The sequence below is a fragment of the Schistocerca cancellata genome, chromosome 2 (genome assembly GCF_023864275.1).
Source record: "Schistocerca cancellata isolate TAMUIC-IGC-003103 chromosome 2, iqSchCanc2.1, whole genome shotgun sequence".
Taxonomy (NCBI): Eukaryota; Metazoa; Arthropoda; class Insecta; order Orthoptera; family Acrididae; genus Schistocerca; species Schistocerca cancellata.
Genome location: NC_064627.1, coordinates 442,847,384 through 442,868,839, shown reverse-complemented (window position 1 = coordinate 442,868,839; position 21,456 = coordinate 442,847,384). Strand labels below are relative to the sequence as shown.

The following is a 21,456-nucleotide window of genomic DNA, read 5'->3' as shown; positions in this document are numbered from 1 at the left end:
AGTATGCTGAATGATTTGTACTTGGGCCCTACAATTGCAGGCTGAAGAGTTTCGGAGTCTCCACTGATGCATCATAGCATTCCCCCTGGTATGACCAGTTCTTATCCTGTTGTCTTGTCCACTCACTTCTCTTCAGATCAAATTCTGGCAGATGTTTTGTTATTGCAGCACTCCATCTCTTGCAAAACTCTTCTTTCATGTCAGACTTCTTGTTGTTTCTTCCATTATGTTACTGTGGAGTACGTGATATCAGTTGATCTATAGAAGGGTCATTTAAGACTGTATGAATTGGAAGGGATACATGGGGTGATGTAGATTCCTCCATTCTTGATTGGTTGCTCCTTGGCATCACAATTCAGGTGGTGGAATGTTTCTGATTGTGTGCAGCAAGGGATCAGTATGGATTTTAAATACCCATAATAATTCTCATTGATTCTTTCAGATGGATGTCTATTTTCCTTGTATGTGCACTGTGTTGCCATAATAGGGCACAGATTGATTAAGACAATAGCGGTGGGAAACAAGAAGAGAGAAGATAGTGATGGTCAGTGTGAAACAGTGCCAGTAAAAGAGAAAGTGATGTAGGTAGAGAGAATAGCAGTGGGGGTAAAAGAGAGAGGAGATGGTAGAAATGAAAAGAGAGAGCTGAGTGGAGACCATACATAGGTTTGCATGGTCTGGAACCCCCTCACCCCTTCCACTTGCCACCTGCCTAGACCAGCGAACTCTAGCATAACATTTGCACACTTTCACCCATCCCCTATACCCCTTTGTTAAAGTTTCCCAGTCTAGGAGTTAAAAACCCTGGGCAGACCATCCACAAGGACATGTGTGGACAAGAGACAATGGTTGTTGAAGAGAAATACAGCAGACTGTAAGTGAGACAGAAAGAGGCAATGTCAGTGGGGAAGAAAAAGAATGAGACAAAGACAATGGCACTGTCGCAGAGAGACAAAGGAGGAGACAGTGATAAGGAAGAGTGAGAGAGAAAGGAACGAAGACAATGATAGTGGCAGAGGTAGACAGGAGAAGGTGCCGGTGGTAGAGAAGGAGACAGTGCGAAGGACATGTAGTAAGTAACAGTGATGGGGAGATGCTGATTGTGAATGCCACTACAGAGGGAGGCTGGGTAAAAGGATTTAGAACGTTATGTTAAAAGAGTGGAAACATGTTGCGTGCCAGAACTATTGTTGATGAAGGCAGTATGATGACTGAGACAGCTCATTCCCCACTTTCCTGTCAGAGTCTTTTAAAGACAAGAAATTCACCTTTTTGTGCTCAGACAGGAGCATTTTTCAACTGGCTGCCTTCTGACTCAATTTATTGTCCACTTTCATATTATTTAAAAAAGTAATCAAAATGAATATGATCCTTGCTGTGAATTATAATTTCTTACACTGCAAAAAAAGAATTACATTCCTATATTAAATTTTTAAACCTGTCTAGTAACATTTTCCATACATACAAGATAAGGATAAAATTACAACTCATGACTTATCACTAAGTTTTTCGTACTATTACTGTAACAGTTATATTTTTGTGAATAGTAATTACAATGCTTTTTGAAACTATTATTGAACATTTTGTAGGGAAAATTGAACTGGAACTCCCAGAAACAAGAAAAAGAATGGGTGACAAAGCTTCCTATGTTAATGTCTATCCATTTTTGTGGAAGGAATATCAATCCAGTGGCTATGTTACAGGTAATACTTATTGAAAGAAACTACATTCACTACATTTTGGTCATGTTTTATATTTTCCTATAGCTTTACTGCAGCTGTTGTTTTACTATTTTGGTTGCTTCTGAAAATTTTGTTTATATTTATGAGATGATATTTATCAGCTAATAATTTTTGTTCATTTGTTAATTCACGTTGTGTGTTTTTATAGATTAAATACCTGTGAATAGATATGAGTTCTAAGAGTGGATAGTATGAAGTTAACCTCATGCTATGATGATGATACGTTCACCATTTAGGGCTGTTCATACAGTTCATTATAATGTGTATAAAATTTGCAGTATGGTTTTATCAGTAAAGTATTTACAAAGCTTTTAGTACTCACAGTTTGTATCCAAACATATAACTGCGCTTTGTTTTGTTACAATCACAGGTATTTTTGATGTGGATATTGAATGAACATGGCCAAATTTCTCTGCAAATGCAGTTGTAATGTTTTTTCATTGCCGTAGCTGGGTAATAATTACTCAAAAGATAAACATGTTACTCTCGATTAAAATGACAAAGGCAGCACTCGGTGACAACCGAGTCTACAGGTCATTATTATTGTACAAAGACAGCCCTGACAACTATATCAATCACCTCTTGGATATATTTCCTCATTTGTGTCTTTCAAGGCATCCGGGGGAAACTTTAAGAGATTGCAACAATAGATTGTGATTATCAGTTAGCTTTGTGAAGTAATGCTGTTTTACTACTGTATCAGGTATTCGTAATTACTGTTATAGTCATTGTAATGAAACCTTACACAGTTGTCCTCATATAATTTAGATAGTACACATATTTTTGTTACTATTGAACCAATTTTATTTATTTAATATTTTTTCTGACTGTGTCACACACTCCACATCCAATCCCTTGATTTGACTGTAGCAGCTATATCTTTGATTTATAACATGTATCTTAGTGTATCCTCAGTTCGGTTAAAATTTATATGTCAGCCTTCTTAAACTTTTTTGCACTTCAAATTAATTCAGTTCTCAGGATTTCCTTTTCCAATATTCTCTTAATTGTTCTGTTTTGGATCCATGTTATATGACTCAGAGTTATAAAATAATGGTACTCTCTACATGATTTGATTTGTCAATCATGTTACGCAACACTACCATAACCCCCAGCATCCTCATGACAATCTCACATTGTGCTTCAAAATTTGATTTGCAGTTAGTAATTCATTCAGTATGCTGTTATGCCAGCAGTCGTTACCACATAGAGAGATTCACTTCTTCCGTATCACCTGCCTCAAGATGACTGGGTGTTTGTGTTATCCTCATCATTTCATCATCATTCATGAAAGTGGCGAGACTGGACCGAGCAGAGAATGGGAATTTGTATGGACACTGATAACCATGCAGTTGAGTGCCCCACAAACCAATCATCATCATCATCAGCAGCAGCATCACTTCTTCCATTACAGCAGATTTCTTGCTGACACTTGTGACCAAAGGACAGTGTTGCTGTCACTGACTGTCAATGTCTCCAAATCCAAAACATACTATTTACAACTATGTAATTGCAATGATGTCTCCCTGACATAATTTGGCCAACTGAGATATCTGACTGTCTACTGAAATTTAATTTCCTGATGATGAAGATGGAGGAAGTTGCCAAAAGCTCAAAACTGATAAATCTAATGTGGCAAGAGCTATGTGAAGCATTTGTTCAAGACCCACTATGGTTCAATATGTCAATGATCTAATGGATAACACTGAAGTCTCTGTGAAGCTGTTCACAGACGATGCAATTATCTGTAGAAAAGTACTAAGGTCAGAAGACTGTAGCAAAATGCAGGAAGACCATCAGAGGATTGGCAATTATTGCAAGGACTGGCAGTTGACCATGAACATAAATAAATGTAACATGTTGCATCTCTATAGACAAAGAGGTCCACTGTGGCTGAGTTACACTATAGGGAAATGATAGTGGTGTCAGGTATGCCCTCCATCACACACAGTCGGTCATGTGGCTTGCAGGCTATAGATTTAGCTGTCAATAGATCCATGTATAAATTGAAGTGGGCAAGCCTCTACATCTTGCTGTTAGCAAACACAACACAGAATCTGTGCACAAGCATTCTTTACTTTCTGAATGACTCTCATAAAAGAGAGTAGCCGAGCGAGGTGGTGCAGTGGTTAGCACACTGTCCTCTCTTTTGAGAGTACAGTGGTTCAAACCCGCATCCAACCACCCTGATTTAGGTTTTCCGTGATTTCCCTGAATTGCTTCAGGCAAATGCAAGGATGGTTCCTTTGAAAGGGCATGGCCGACTTCCTTCCCCATCCTTCCCTAATCCTATGGGACTGATGAGCTCACTGTTTGGTCCTCTCCCACCAAATCAACCAACCAACCAACCAAAAGGCCAGCGATGATGATGATGATGATCATGATCATGATAATGATACTATTCAATAGTGAGACAGTTGACAGAACTCTCTAAAGAGTCTATCCTAAAGGATAGACTTGTTTCTGTAAAATAAGGTTAACACACTCTATATGTTTGTAACATGAATGAGAACAAGACAAGTGGCCGATACATTCTTCTGAAGTGAGTGAGTGAGTGAATGAATGAATTAGTTGCTTTGCTGGAGATGATGTTACTGACTGTGTGGGTGTGGAGCATCCATGGCTCAAGTATGCTCATACTTTATCTGCGGGGAGAGGCACTCTATCTACTATGAACAAAACCAGCTCAACAGATTATTAACAGTTTAAATTTTGTGTTATAGCTTGCTTTCCCTCATTGAATTGTATGATATGTTGGTCAGATTTTGCATCGTTCCATAACCCTCTTATTTGAGGAGTGAAGAGGTGGATACACACACACACACACACACACACACACACACACACACACACACTCGTGTGCATGCACTCTCACTCACTCACTCACTCACTCACTCTATATACAAATATGATCTCAATACCTAGATTGTGAAGCAGTTCTGAGTTTTACATTGTTCCAAGCCTTGGAGACAACTCATTTAATCACAGCTCTAGTAAAAAATTATGCATGTACTTGAAGACACGAGTGATAGCTACCAACTTTGCCTCCGAAATGTAGCATGCAATTGATAAATATCATTGCTCATGCCCATTGTCCATGAATACATAACCAACTCTTTAATTATTCCTAGGACTATTTGTACCAATTACTTCTTGGTTGACTAATGACGCTGTAGTTTGATCTCTTTATAACTCAAACCCCCCCCAAAAAACTTCGTGGTTAAGGAACTCGTGATTTACTGACAGGAGCATACATCTCTATACATGGTAAGTCCTTGGAATAGGTCAAAATTTAATACAGAATAGATAACTTACCATGAAGTGTCTTAGAATGCGGCGTATGTATGTTACCTATGAGGGGGCTTAAAGGCCAGTTGATAAATTTGCAATTTCGCTTCTGCTGGTTTACTGGATCTGGGCCGATTCATGAATCTTGTTAGGAATAATTGGGTTATGTGGATGATTACACCTTTGATCCATTGCTGCTGCAGAGCTCAAGTCATTGTTGAAGTTGATCCCTTCTTGGTGGGATGGCTGCCTCTATTAACTCCTTGGCCTACAACCACGAGTGTGACTCATGGTAAGGAAGTTGGGCCATAAACAGTAAGCATGAACCTGCACCATGGTTCTTTGCACTGTCCACATGTAAACAAGATGCGCCAGGCTCATGGTACGCAATGCGGCACAAACGACAACAACATGAGTTGGACTCGTGATTCAACAGCTCTCAATGTTCTCTTACTTCAGTTATGTGTACAACTTTGTTGCATTCATGCATGTCGATTATAAGTCCCTAAAAGAATTAACCACCCTGTATACCTATTGTGTCAGTAAAAAGAATGTCTAATACTGATGATCGTAGTGAGCAGTGTGTTGTTATTTTGAACAATGATTTGATAGACCTTTCTGATAGTTATAGGACAGTAGTGGTGTTGTGTTTCATGTGTTCAAGAAGATTAATCACTGAAGATAACATCACTGATGAAGACAGTATCGTCATCAATCATCTATGCAGTAGATTTGGAAAGAAGAAAATAACATGCCACAAATTCGGGAGTGTATGCTGACACCTGGTATAAGAGCAGTTAGGCAGAAGTACAAAAGCGTTAGCCATTTCTTGCGCACTGTTTGACAATGTGTTTTTGGCTGATATTGTCGTGGAAACAAACCAGTATCCAGAACAACCATTAATGATCAATGAAAATACAAGAAAGAAAATTGATGAGACACAGATCCTTGTCAGTTGTAATTAACTTAAAATGTACTTTGCATTATTCATTATAATGGCTTAAGTTACAAAAAAATCAGATGTACTAGCCTAACAGAGCCATCATAGAAACACCGATTTCAGGAAAACTATGCCACTGAAAAAAAAAGTGCAAATCACTAGGTTTTTATATTATGCAAATAATGATATGACTGGCACGATGAATAAATTATGTAGTCATGCCTGTGATAAACAATTTTAATAAAAAAATTCATAGTAGTTTTTGTAATGGAAGAGAACATTGTGACCAATGAATCAGTAATGAAATTTAAGGGACACAATCTTATAAACAATTTATTCCCTCAAAGAGGGCAAAGTTTGGGATAAAATTTTAGAAGCTTTGTGAGTCAGCATTGAGCTATTGCTAGAATTTTAAAATATATTCATAAAACAATAAAACAGATTGTGATTAAAATGCATCTGAAACTGCTGGATGAAAGTCAATTCTAAATAAAGGACACACTTTGTACATGGATAATTGGTATGCTTTATCAGAATTGTTTATAACTTTAATTGAAAATGGAAGAAATGTTGTTGAGATAGTGTTTTTTAATAGAGAAAATACACTGGAAGATCTCGTTGAAGCAAAATTAAAAATGAGGAATGCATGATAAGTGCAAAGCATATTAGCACTAAAGTGTAAGGATAAACAGGATGCCTATTTTATTTCTACAAAGCACGGAAGTAATGACTGAACAACACAATAGTCAATGAAACAGTACTTTCAAACCAAAATGTGTCAGTGATTACAGCAGGGAAGAGATTGGTATTATCTGCCAAGATCAGATATTAGCAAGATTCCCTGTTACAAAGAAGTACTTGAAAGGCCACCAAAAATTTTTCTTTACATATTTCATATAGTACTTTTTAATTCATATATTCTGTAGAACAAAGACCATGTGAAAAAGAAACAGAATTAGACAGAGTATAGACTTCAAATACCAGAAGCAGCATTACAAAATGTGGTGTCACAAGTTTATGAAAGGCAAGGACTGTTATCAACTGGAGATATACCAATGATACTATATGCAGAACATTGGGGTTTAGTTTTTTGAAACATATGGATCCCACACCATTGAAAACTCATCTAACAAGAATTTGAAAAGTATGTACGAAAAATAAGAAATGGAGTGAAAAAAGTTGGAATATAAAAACTGTTGAGTTGTGTTGCATGTACCTCATTGTTTTGAAAAATATCACACAGTTGAAGATTATTCATTGTATATGAATATTCTCAAAACATAACTAATTTAAACTAATTTATAAGTGGTTAATGATACATTATCCACTTCTGATTAATAAATCACTTTTATTTACTGATGACTCAATCATATTTGCTTCTCAACCTCATAAAATTATAGGTTTTGTCCAAATGTTGTTTGTTATTTCACAGTTCCTTTTGTTTTTCCAAAATATATATGTCATATGACGCATATGATTCGTGCTGGCTAAACATCTCAATGGCTTGACATACAACAGACATTCTTGTTTACTGTGGCCCATGCAATAGGAGGTAGTAGATAGGCCAAGGCATTAACAGGCTAATAGTGGAACTTTTACTAACTTCATGCTGCTGTGATGTTTGGGATCTACTAGGTGGAGTATCGATGGCATTGTGGATCCATATGCATTTCATACATAGTATTGGGGTGATAAGATTAGGAGTTCATGTGAGTGCAAGAGCTGTGCAGTCAACTCTTCAGTTTGTGTTGCTTCTGTAATGTATATGGTTTGTTGAGTGGCTGCTACAGTCACTAAACCATGTGGTAGCAGTTAGGCCTGGGTTAAATTATCATGTTAAGCAGCACCAGTAAACATATGCAGCATGGACTGTGGATCTTTGAGGCCTGGCTCACAAGTGTGATATTTCATATGAACAATGACACATTGTATGCTGAATCTTAAATCTGTGACATAGGTCTCTCTCTGGACAGCAAATCAATGCAAAGGCATTATAGTAATCTGACCCAACATTAAGTGAGCTTCTAAAACTCACTAAAGCACCCAAAATAACAGTGTCAGTACAGGCTGTATAGACCATGTGGCATCAACACCAATGTAGAATATCATACTAGCAACCAGTCATGACATTAGCCTTCAACTGATGGTAGTCAGTCAACATCGTGTCTGAATTACTGAGCAACTGGTTGTCTGGAAATGTGGGATTAAGAAGTTAGGCCAGTAGTTAGTGATTAACATCTGTCATTAATGGTAGGCACACACAAATCTGTTACTTTGCTGTAGTCCTCTCCTAGAGTGAGCAGAAACTCACAAAAAAATTGCCTCCAAATTGTTGTGAGCAAGCCCCAGGATAGCTGCCTCAAATAAATCATCTCAAAACTGCAGCACCAAACGTAAGAGACCTCATTGCACATTCTGTAATGACGCAGTTGATTGCGTGCAAGAAGTAGGGACCTAACCAGTGTTTTCTGCGGCCAGTGCCCAGCAACAACAACTCTTATCAGCAAGCTTCATGCTATCCAGATGGTACCCACAGGAGCTGATGGAGACCTGCAGAAGTTCACATCAACACTATGGAGATGAATGGAGCACTGGTCAGTTTTGTTAGCTGCTCCAGGCAGAAGACATGCTTTGTTCTCACTGCACATTTTTCCAATTTTGACTGAGATAAACTGTCACTGCAGTTTTCATCTTCGGCACACCAGTATAGAGACTGTCACAGAATCAGCTAAGTAAAAATTCAAGCAATTTGCACATCTATCTGTATGTAAAAACTGACTTCAGAATTCTCCTTTGTGTGAGACTGTGTGTGCCAGATTCATATGCCAATTTGAAATTCTGGATTCATATATGTTATTGTTTACATCACTTCTGCATAATCTTCCATTGATTGTATCAGTACTCATTTTATTTGATATATTGTGAAATTTTGAACATTTTTGAGTGGCACGATAAACTCGTACTGTTATCATTCATTGTAAGCTTAAACTTATTTGTGCTCTTTTAAAATTTTTGAGAACAGTAGGCCTATTCTTGTTCAGAACAATTGTTCTTTAGTTTCATTATATAACTATGTGAGAAGTAGATTATTTTTGAGAATTTTTGGACACTTACAAAACTATATTTTAGAAAATTTTTGTAAGTTACTGGTGCGATTGTTGTGGATAACTTATTTCATAGCAAATCAGCATTTGTGATTCACAGTTACTGCCAAAGAATAGCTCCCCAAGAATTTGTGTATATCACACAAATAGACATACATTTTTGAGAATTTTCAAGACCATTGTCCTGTACCTCATCTAATTTGTAATAAATTGGCATTTGTGAATTTGGGTACTGTGGCAGATATTGTAAGTAACATATGGTAAACCTAGTTTTTGCTTCAAGAGGGGTACGTATTATCTACATTTATTGTAAATTAACTCTATTTTTTAGTTTGTTAATGCCTATAACTAACCTCAAAAAGTTTTAGGAAAGTAGTAATTTTTACCACAGATTTTTCTGTTGCCGTAATATAAATCTTGTTTTGTGTATTTTCTTTGATTCTTATGGGGAATTAGTAATTTTTTAGCTCAACAGAATGAAAGGTAGTTAGCAGGCTTAGTTTAAAGCTATTTGTTCACTGTCTTGTAATACACTGCACCAGCTACAATGCAGCCGCATTGTAAATGCTGTTCTCGAACAAGGGATGAGTTGACTAACACTTGTAAGCAGCATACTACTGTTAAGTGATTGGCAACTGCTGCATATCAGTGTATTGGAAGCGCTCTGGGCAGTCAAGTATCTGTGAATCCTGTCCCATCTGCAGAGGAAGTACAGGATCTGTCACTATTCGTACATTTGACTGCGAATGGTGTGTCAATGGTGGACTTAGGAGTCCTGTACAGGGTAGATGGGGGGACCAGGGGAGTAGTAGTGTTATACTGATCTCCCTAAGCAACTGGTTTGATGTGCTGTCTTTCATTGAAACTGAAACTGAGTTAGTGGGGCTCACTTCACCTGTTTTGGGAAACCTACTTTGTCCTGTGTCAAGAGTAAGGGGTCTATTAATCATTGCCATTAAAAAAAATGGCAAATAATGGTACCCCTTAGCCGCTAGGGACAAGAAAGAACACCAGGTGCACTTAGTGTGTGTGCCTGGGGGTCCCATTCAACATGTTGAAGAGACTGTTCCAGCAGCCATTTAGGAAACAGGGTGCAATCAACTCCAGATTGTGCCACAGGTTGGAGCAAACAATGCCTATTGTCTGGGCCCCAAGGTCATACTTGGATCATTCTGGTGACTGGTAAAGAAGGTTGAGAAGACCAGCGAAGCTCAAAATTTGGAGCATGGTCCCAAAACTGATTGTGGCCCCCCTGGTTCTCAATCAAGTGGAAGGATTGAACCAGAGACTTCAAAGGTTCTGTGACAAGCTAGGCTGCAACTTCCTGGACTTGTACAATAGGGTTGAGAACTGTAGAGTTCCCTCAAATGTGTTCGGTGTGCAGTCCACATCAGAGGCTGCTACTCAGTTAACTGACTGTGCATGAGGTGCACACAGTTTTTTTAATTAGTTGACTCTCCATCAAGTCCACATGATAAACTCTGTTGGGAGGTCCAGGCTATAAGTGTAAGATCCAAAAAGAGCGCACCCCACAGATGAGAGTAGTAGAGTCCTAGTAGTTAACTGCTGAAGCATTCACAATAAAATGCCATAGTTTGAAGCACACCTGAAAAGCAGGGAAGCTCACATAATACTAGGAACAGAATGCTGGTTGAAACCTAAATTGATAGCAGTGAGATTTTGGGGAAAAACTTAAGTGCATGTCGAAATGAAAGGCTAATGGGAAATGGAGGTGGTGTACTTGTCACAGTACACAAGAAACTCAAATCCATCGAGACAGAAACTGAAGCTGCATGCTAGATTGTTTGGGCAGGACTCAGTATCTGTAGTGGGCATAAAATGGTAATTGGATGCTTCTATTGCCCACCACTCATCTCCTTATGTAGGTGAAAATTTTAGAGGAAACCTCGGTACTTTTCTGGTATGTAAGTTCTCCACTCATACTGTAATCATTGGTGGAGACCTTAATCATCCAAGAGTGAACTGAGAAAATCATGGTTTTGTTAGTGATGGGCATGACAAGACATCCTTTGAAACATAACTAAATGCCTCCTCGAAAACTATCTTTCTTGAGAGAAATATGTTGGATCTAATGGCAACAAATACATCCGATCTCTTTGAGGATGATCACATCAAAACTAGTATCAGTGACCATGAGATTGTTGTGACAACAATGTTTACCAAAGTACAAAGGACAACTGAAACAAGCAGAAAGATAAATATGTTCAGTAAAGTAGATAGAAAAGCAGTAATGTCATATCTCAGTAATGAACTTGAAACTTTCAGAACATGGCAGGAGCATGTAGAGGAACTATGGTTAAAATTTTAAAAGAATTGTTGACTATGCACTGGATAGATATGTACCAGGGTGTATATGACCCGGGACAACCGGGAGATCCGGGAATTTTTTCATCCAGGAGAAAACCATGAAAAACCCAGGATATTTTTAGAATTCTGGGTATTTTTCATTTTTTTAGTTTTCAGTTAAATTTTTGTAATTTTGACCGGTAAGAACCGATACTCTAACAAAGGATATTACTGTATCCCACTACTGCAGAATAATATTTCAACAATTAAACATAAACGAGAGAAAAAACAAAAATAACTTAAATTGCAAAGGAAATGCGCCATATACAACAATGACACACAGTGCTCATGCAAGCGTATGCCAATTCAAATTTGTCAATGGCTTTAGGAAAACCATGCAGTTCTTCATAACAACAAATTGCCTCCAATGAGCGTGAAGTTGCAACTGTTTACATTCGATTTGTTTTAGCAGTTACGCGCGGGCTCATGTGCATACGCAGTTGAGTCACGTTTGAGTAGTAGATTCTCCTGCTTCTGACAACAGGAATGTGGCTGTTGGCTGAGCTGTCGCAGCAAGCAGCTAGATGCTACCGGGAAAAGGGCGCGCCAAATTCTTATTCTAGAGGAAAAAAAACTTGTTTCACAAAGCACCTAGCATTCTGTGCACGTTTGCCTATCAATTATTAATACGATTTTGAAAAGCTTGCCTGTTGGTTTTTGAACATTTTTGAATACATTTTAAGTTGATTTCTGAATGAATCATGAGTTGACTTTTGAATGCATGCAGAGTGTATGTGATGCCTCTGTCAGGAGAATCCTTGTCACATCTAGAATTAAACTTTCCGCAGACAAAAGGGGCCGGGGCTATAGCTGAGTGAGTAAAGCCGAACAGATGAATGCCAATGTCTGATTATGTGGTTGACTGGGTTTGCGAATGATCAGAATTGTTATAATTACTAACGAAATCCATAGATTCAGACTACCAGAATGGGGATAAATGACTGACAGGAATAACAGGTGAGAAAGATTAAGTATTATCTTCTCGGTGTATCCAAGAAAACGAAATTTTGACAGAAAATTTTTGGCCAGATCGCTACCCTAGTAAGGACCAGTAGTACAGTCCCTGGCTAGCAGCCACGTAAAGTTCTATTCTGCAAGTAACGCGGGAAAGTGTTGTTCGAACACGCAGTAATGCCTAACTGGAAAATAATCGCGGGATAACTAAACCTGTGATTCTGGCAGGGTTAATGAAGTTAATCGGTGAACACATTTTGACAGTGGCAGCAATAGCTACAGAATTAGTAATGACAAGATTGCTTGTTAGAACGAGGAAGGAGAAGAAATGGGGACATCACATAAATTATGGAAGAATAAGATGATTCCAAATTTATATAAAAATTTCATAATACTACTTTTCAATCTCGTGCTTGAGAAGCTGGTGCTTATGAATGAAATGTGAAACTATTTCCTGACATAAAACTTTTTGTTTGTAGTATGCCTAATAGGCATTTGATATTGTTACTTATTGGATTATATTCTGCCATGTTATAAAAATGGCCATTTGTGCCAAAACAGTCTCGTTTATTCGGTGTGTTACAAAATCGCTGCCATGTTAGAAAGGCCTATTTTGATCTAGCAGACTGACAAAATAGACGTAATCAGATCGAGAAACCACACCAGTCTTGGGTATTATTTGTATTAACAGCTTTTTCAGTATTAGATAATGACATTTCGATTTTTCATGTAGCAAAACGTTTGACGAACTTTGATGAGGTAATAGATTCTTTCGCAGAAAGGAAAGCTCGCCATATAAAGCTGTAGCAAGATTAGAGAGAAAAAAATGCTAGGAGCTAAGGTTTGAAGAAATGTGTAATTTCTTGCTTATCTCTTGTCAGTATTGGTTTTATATATCCTATATTTAATTTTATGTTACACAAAACAGCAAGTTATTAACTAATAGGAAATGAAGAGTTCACATTTTCTGAAAAGTTCTTGTTATCTCGATTACAGATAATCCCATCCACTATTATTTGCGAGATTTTTTTAAAGAGGGACAGGCTGTCAAACCGGCCGACTGGGAGCAGGAGAGGCACCACAGGACATTTCAATTTCCACTCTCCTGAATATAGTTTGGATGTGCGGTAGAAAAATGCTTTATGAAGAGGCGTGGCACTGCACTTTGGCATACTTAAGACCAAATAATATGTCTTATATTTCAGACTTTTCAGAAAGATGTGCTCTACAAGATGAACATATTTTGAAATTTCGATTTTTTTTTTTTTTTTAGTATTGACCCGGTTCGCAAATGTCATAGATCCGGGGCTGATGCACAGAGCAGTCTGAGTTCTAGTGGGTAGTCTCCACATGACCCATGTTTACATTTAGTGATTTTGCTGTTTCCTCTTCGTTTACTCTCATGTCAAATGAAAACAAAATGGATATCTGTGGCCGGGAGCTATCAAGTGAATTAACATATTCACATAATTACGGAAGGCTGAAATATGTCATTAGTTTCAGCTTTTATTTTATTTCTACCTTTCTGACAGTCAAGCATTAATCGCCATGCAGAACAATGAAGCTATTTTTGTCTGTTTGCTAAAGAAATTTGACTTTTGTTAACCTTTTCCACAGAGGCAGTCAATTTATTTAAAACGAAATGTTTAATTCCACAGTACTGGCTAGTTTCAACTGTTCGCTGCATTTCAAGTGCACGTTTTCATTTTCTAGCATGTATGGCATTATGCCATAATAAAGAAGCAAACATGATATAATGCAGTACTGGTGCTCCATGAAAATTTACATCCCGAAAACCACACTGAAAAGCTTAATATCAGGTCCAGGTCTACTTCATTGGGAATCTGGACATACAAATGTGCCCTTTAAGTATGCACTTTAAATGCGCACATTTTTATATAGTTCACGAAATTCCGATGCTCTTGCAGTATCCTCTGATGTCTTGTTTATTTTGTGACATAATGTATGATCTTTCAATGTTTTACACGTACGTACATACGAGCTTCCTACATCATGATAACTACCCAAGCACGGTGTTGCCTGTTATCTGCGCTCTCTGGCAACTGCTGAAACGAATCTATTTCTAACAGGTCGTGGGAAAATATTGTGAATAGTGGTTTGAAAAGCCTTACTTTCACATAAGTTGAACTATATGCAAGAATGTACCATGAATTTATTAGATCACAGAGTGTTTGACTCTCACTTAAAAATCAACTCTTTGATGACGAGCCATTTAGAAGAATTTCAAACCCAGAAGATCAGACATTTATGTCATTATTAAAAATTTTACTGGCACATTTGTGTGATATATCTTGAAGTGTAACACACGCAAAAAAGATCAACAGTATACGCGAAAGCTTAGCTTCTCTTGCAGCTTGAGACCAATATGATATGTGAAAGCTTTGCTTTTCTTGTAGCAACACTATGTATATTAATTTAAACTATTAGCTTTCCCTGTTTGTGTGTTCGTGCTATGTAACAGTGATGTTGCTGTTTGTTGGCTGACTACATCATGTGTCCTATGCTCTTAATATCTGCTGTCATCGGCTGGCGAGATCACGTGACATGAGCTACGAGTGGCTTACAAAAACGGAAAGTAACATGCCGTGTGTGATGGAATTCCAATGTATGCTTTCCTAATATGAAAATATGCAGCGTACATGTTGCTGCACATCAAAGATATTTCCAAAGCATGTCTTTTTCCCTGAGTTTCGTTTTCTAAAGTGCCGGGAAATTGCATGCCCGTGTATAAAACCATAACCATTCAAAGGATTGATAAGGGAAAATATACTGTCACCCAGGAGAAAGTGTATTTTTAACCGGGAAAAATCCGGGAACTTTTTTTCCTTGTCCGCGTATACACCCTGTGTACCCAGTAGAACAGTTCATGATGGGAGGGACCCTCCCTGGTATACAGTCATTCTAAAAAAACTCCTTAAGAAATAGAGATTACAGCATAATAGGTGTAAAACAAAGCATAGGACCGTAGATAGAGAGATTCTGACTGAAATGCATTTGGCTGTCAAGAGAGCAATGTGTGAAGCCTTCAATGACTGTTGTTGTTGTTGTTGTTGTTGTTGTTGTTGTTGTCTTCAGTCCAGAGACTGGTTTGATGCAGCTCTCCATGCTACTCTGTCCTGTGCAAGCTTTTTCATCTCCAAGTACCTTCTGCAACCTACATCCTTCTGAATCGGCATAGTGTATTCATCTCTTGGTCTCCTTATATAATTTTTACCCTCCACGCTGCCCTCCAATACTAAATTCATGATCCGTTGATGCCTCAGAACATATCCTACCAAGCAATCCCTTCTTCTAGTCAAGTTGTGCCTCAAATTCCTCTTCTCCCCAATCCTATTCAGTACCTCCTCATTAGTTACAAGATCTACCCATTTAATCTTCTGCATTCTTCTGTGGCACCACATTTTGAAAGCTTCTATTCTCTTCTTTTCTAAACTATTTGTCGTCCATGTCTCACTTCCATACAGGACTACACTCCATACAAATACTTCCAGAAAAGACTTCCTGACAATTAAATCTACACTCGATGTTAACAAATTTCTCTTCTTCAGAAATGCTTTCCTTGCCATTGCCAGTCTACATTTTATATTTCCTCTACTTCGACCATCATCAGTTATTTTGTTGCCCAAATAGCAAAACTCATTTCCTACTTTAAGTGCCTCATTTCCTAATCTAATTACTACAGCATCACCTGATTTATTTCAACTACATTCCATTAGCCTTGTTTTGCTTTTGTTGGTGTTCTTCTTATATTCTTCTTTCAAGACATTGTCCATTCTGTTCAACTGCTCCTCCAGGTCCTTTGCTGTCTCTGACAGAATTACAATGTCATCAGGAAACAACTAAGTTTTTATTTCTTCTCCATGGCTTTTAATTCCTACTCCAAATATTTCTTTTGTTTCATTGAATAACATCGGGGATAGCCTGCAACCCTCTCACAACTCCTTCCCAACCACTGCTTCCCTGTCATGCCCCTCGACTCTTATAACTGCCATCTGGTTTCTGTACAAATTGTAAATAGCCTTTCACTCACTGTATTGGACCACTGCTACCTTCAGAATTTGAAGAGAGTATTCCAGACAACATTGTCAAAAGCTTTCTCTAAACCTACAAATGCTAGAAACATAGGTTTGCCTTTCCTTAATCTATCTTCTAAGATATGTCATAGGGTCAGTATTGCCTCACATGTTCCAACATTTACGGAATCCAAACTGATCGTCCCCGATGTCAGCTTCTACCAGTTTTTCCATTTGTCTGTAAAGGATTCATGTTAGTATTTTGGAGCTGCGACTTATTAAACTGTTAGTTCAATAATTTTCACACCTGCCAACTCCTGCTCTCTTTGGGACTGAAATTGTTATACTCTTCTTGAAGTAAGAGGGTGTTTCACCTGTCTCGTCCATCTTGCTTACCAGATGGAAGAGATTTGTCATGGCTGGCTCTCCCAAGGCTACCAGTGGCCCTAATGGAATGTTCTCTACTCCCAGGGCCTTGTTTCTACTTTGGTCTTTCAGTGCTCTGTCAAACTCTTCATGCAATATCATATCTCCCATTTCATCGTCATCTACGTCCTCTTCCATTTCCATAATATTGCCCTCAAGTACACTGCCCTTGTATAAACCCTCTATATACTCCTTCCACCTTTCTGCTTTCCCTTCTTTGCTTACAACGGGTTTTCCATCTGAGCTCTTGATATTCATGCAAGTGGTTCTCTTTTCTCCAAAGGTCTCTTTGATTTTCCTGTAGGCAGTATCTATCTTACCCCTAGTGAGATAAGCCTCTACATCCTTACATTTGTCCTCTAGCCATCCTTGCTTAACCATTTTGCACTTCCTGTCGATCTCGTTTTTGAGATGTTTGTACTACTTTTTGCCGGTTTCATTTACTGCATTTTTATATTTTCTCCTTTCATCAATTAAATTCAACCAAGGATTTCTACTAGCCCTTGTCATTTTCCTATTTGATCCTCTGCTGCCTTCACTATTTCATCTCTCAAAGCTACCCATGCTTCTTCTACTGTATACCTTTCCCCCAATTTTGTGTATGACCATCATAGCAGAATTTGTGAAATGATCTTTCACAAAACCTAAAGAAATTCTGGTCATATGTAGAGGCTATTAGTGGCACCAGAGTTAGTGCCCAGTATCTCGCCGACGAGATAGGAACTGAAAGTAGGGTTAGCAAAGTGAAAGATGAAATGCTTAACTCAATTTTCAAATGTTCCTTTACAAAGGAAAACCCATGAGAACTGCCCCAATTTAATCCTTGTACCATTGAAAAGATGAATGAAATAAGTATTAATGTCAGTGATGCTCAGAAACACCTGAAATCATTAAAATTGAATAAAGCTCCAGGCCCTGATGGAACCCCTGTCAGATTCTATACCGAATTTGTCATTGAGTTAGACCCTCTCCTAACTGTAATCAGTCGTGGATCCCTCAAACAGAAAAACATGTCCATTAGTTGGAAGAAAGCACAGGTCACATTCTTTTACAAGGAGGAGAGTAGAGGTAACCCACAAAATTACCGACCAGTGTCTTTGAAACTGGTTTCTTGTAAAATTTTAAAACATATTGTGAACTCAAAAAGAATGACCTCCTCGATGCCAAATAGTACGGATTCTGAAAATGTTCGTTATGCGAAACCCAACTCACACTTTTCTCACATGACATACAGAAAGCTGTGGACCAAGCTAATCGGATAGATGCTGTATTTCTTGATTTCTGAAAAGCATGTGACTCAGTACCACATCTATGCTTATTGTCAAAAGTACAGTCACATGGAGTATCATGTGAAATTTGTGGCTGAACTGAGGATTTTTTGGTAGGGAGGATGCAGCAAGTTATCTTGGATGGAGGGTCAGTGTCAGATGTAGAAGTAACTTTGGGAGTACCCCAGGGAAGTGTGTTGAGATCTTTGTGGCCAATGTTAATAGTAATGCCATAGTTTGAAGCACACTTGAAAAGCAGATTTTTTTCTATAATGATGTGCTGTCTGGAAGAATCTGCGTAAATATTCAGTCAGATCTTGATAAAATTTCAAAGTGGTATAAATACTGGCAACATGCTTTAATTGTGTACAGAAACATGAAATTGTGCACTTCACAAAATGAAAAAAAAAAAGGTACTATCCTATGACTATAATATCAGTGAGTCACAATTCAACTGACCATTTCATACAAATACCTCACTGTACCACTTTGCAGGGATATGAAATAGAATAGCCACGTAGGCTCAGTCATGGGTAAAGCAGGTAATAGACTTCGGTTTATTGGTAGAATACTGGGAAAATGCAATCAGTCTACAAAGGAGATTGCTTACAAATCACTCATGGGGACCCATTGTAAAATATTGCTCAAGTGTGTGGGACTCATACCAAATAGGACTAAAGGGGGATATTGAACGTATATATAGAAGGCAGTATGAATGGTGACAGGTTTGTTTGATCCGTGGGAGAGTGTAACAGAGATGAAGAAACTGAACTGGTAGATTATTGAAGATAGACATAAACTATCTCGAGAAAGCCTGTGTGCAAAGTTTCAAGAAAAGGCTTAAAATGATGGCTCTAAGAATATACCACAACCCCCTGTTTATCTTTCACATAGTGATCATGAGGACAAGATTAGATTGATTACAGCCCATATGGAGGCATTTAAATCATCATTCTCCCTGCATTCCATACCTGAATGGGATGGGAAGAAACCCTAGTAATGGATACAATGGTTCATATCCTCTGCCAGGTAGTGGACTTCCCATTGGACGGCTATGACTGTGTGTCACCAGTTTGGCCATGTACTGAGCATTGGTTCACAACTGCTGCAGCAAGCTAAGCATAGAGTAGTGAAGTAAAATAGTGAGTTGTCCACATGGCAAGATCAAAACTCAATACATGCTACTAAGTACAAATAAAAAAAAAAAAAAAATTACCAACTAATTTACGGAGCAAACACTTTTGTGCCTTTTGGTTTCTAAAATCAAGACCAAGTAGATCTGATTTAAAGTGTGATATTGTTCGAGAACTTGATACAACATATTCACAGTTCAAGCAACTGTTTGAACCTATGTCAGGTTGTACAATAGGCTTTGTAAAGCACATATAAATTAAAGAAATCCACAGCACCTTACTTTTACAGAGCATGCCTAAAGCTACTCCCTAAACATGATCCATTTAAGGTAGAACTATATAAAACACAAAAATGGAAGTAGTGCCCCTGGTATCTTCTAGCCGGTCAATAATTCCAGTGATAGTTATAATAGATCAGTCACAGTATGTAGTTATGTGCAACCAGCATGGATCTGTATCCAATACGTAGTCCATAGGAATTGTCAGCTTAACTTGCTGTGGCCATAATATCTCAAAAATAGACCTGAATGTTGCTTTTGCAGTTACCAATCAATAATAAAACTAAGGAAATTCTATTAATTAATTAATACGCCATTCTCTATGCATAAGTATAACAGATTCTACAGACATTACTTCAACAACTTCAAGCCCATGGTCTACATTGCTGGCCCAGTGAGTGATTGCATATTTTTCTACTTCAGCCAAGTATATGCTGGGCATATACTAAGAAAAAAAGCATAACATCTAGCAAACTGAACACAGTGTGTCATTCTCAACAGAAAGAAGTTGTGAAAGAAAGACCCATTATTGTATTGATACACAATTTCAGAACAATCACTGCAAGCAGTTACTTTCATAAAATATCAAGGACATGCATACAAAGCAATTTAAAGTGGAACGACCACATAAAACTAATGCCACGTAAGACAGATGTCAGACTGAGATTCATTGAAGAATCCTCAGGAAATGTAATCTTTCAACAAAGGAGGTAGCTTAGAAAAACCAATGCTTGAATATTACTCATCAGTGTCAAACCAGATAAATTTGATCGAGGAAACAGAGAAGATCCAAAGAAGAGTAGTGTTACAGGTTCATTTAATTAGCACAAAAGTGTCTTGGAGATGCTCGGCCATTTCCAATGGCAGACGTTTCAAGAGAGGCAGTGTGCATCGCAAAGTGATGTACTGTTAAAGTTATGATAGTGTATGTTCCTGGAAGAATCAACCAATATAGATCTTCCTCCTACGTATATCTTGCCAAAAAGGCCCAGAAGATAAAATTAGAACACTGGACTCGCATTCGGGAGGACGACGGTTCAATCCTGCGTCCGGCCATCCTGATTTAGATTTTCTGTGATTTCCCTAAATCGCTCCAGGCAAATGCCAGGATGGTTCCTTTCAAAGGGCATGGCCGACTTCCTTCCCCGTCCTTCCCTATTCCGATGAGACCGATGACCTCGCTGTCTGGTCTTCCCCAAAACAAAAAAGATAAAATCCACACAGAGACATACCAGCACTCATTCTTTCCACGAACCATTTGCGACTGGTACAAGGAAATGGGACACTGATAGTGGTGCCTTTGCAGTGCTACTTTCCTTTCCGTGCTGCATGTCGATCCTCCTGCTATTCTTTTCCCCTCCCTTGAAGACCGAGTTGTGTGCCCTCTTTGGGAAACCGAAGTTCTTGGTAAACTGTGTATGGATTCATGCTGTCCACCCACCTTTCTTTCCCTGTCCTTCCTTTTCTTACCCTTGCTCCGTTGTAGCATTTGAGGTCTCTGTTTTACCTTTTCTTCTTCTTCTTCTTCCTCCCTGTGCATGCCTGAAGGCCAGCCCACACATTTGACGCATAAAAGTTTATTGGGTTGACAAGTAGGGCTGGTATGTACCCCCTGGTAAAGGTCAGGCCCAGGGAGGAGTGATTGCCTGAGCTGGTATCTTCCTCTATGCCGATTGGTCCCTCTGTCTGGATTCCAGGAGGTGTGAGCTGAGGTGCGAACAATCGTATAAGGCAGGTGAGCTTCCCCCATGAGGGTGGCCCCCAGCAGGAAAGAGTGTGCCATTGGAGATGCTGGCAATCATGGAGGATTTTTTAGCAATGAGTTTCTCATCCCAAAATTGTAAATAGGTTGAGATGAAAGAATCGATACTTAACCCAGCTGCACCCCGATACCTCGTAGTGTCTGCATGGGAGTTGTTCAC

General features: G+C 38.4%; 1 protein-coding gene across 2 annotated transcripts in view; it reads left to right on the top strand.

Annotated features, from left to right (window-relative positions):
• LOC126161922 (uncharacterized) overlaps window positions 1–21,456 on the top strand; it is a 270,341-nt gene that overhangs the window by 156,702 nt on the left and 92,183 nt on the right. For both annotated transcript variants that reach the window (XM_049918094.1, XM_049918095.1), the window contains exon 7: window positions 1,590–1,703. In XM_049918094.1, the coding sequence (XP_049774051.1) occupies window positions 1,590–1,703 (114 nt within the window). The remainder of the gene's footprint in view (window positions 1–1,589; window positions 1,704–21,456) is intronic.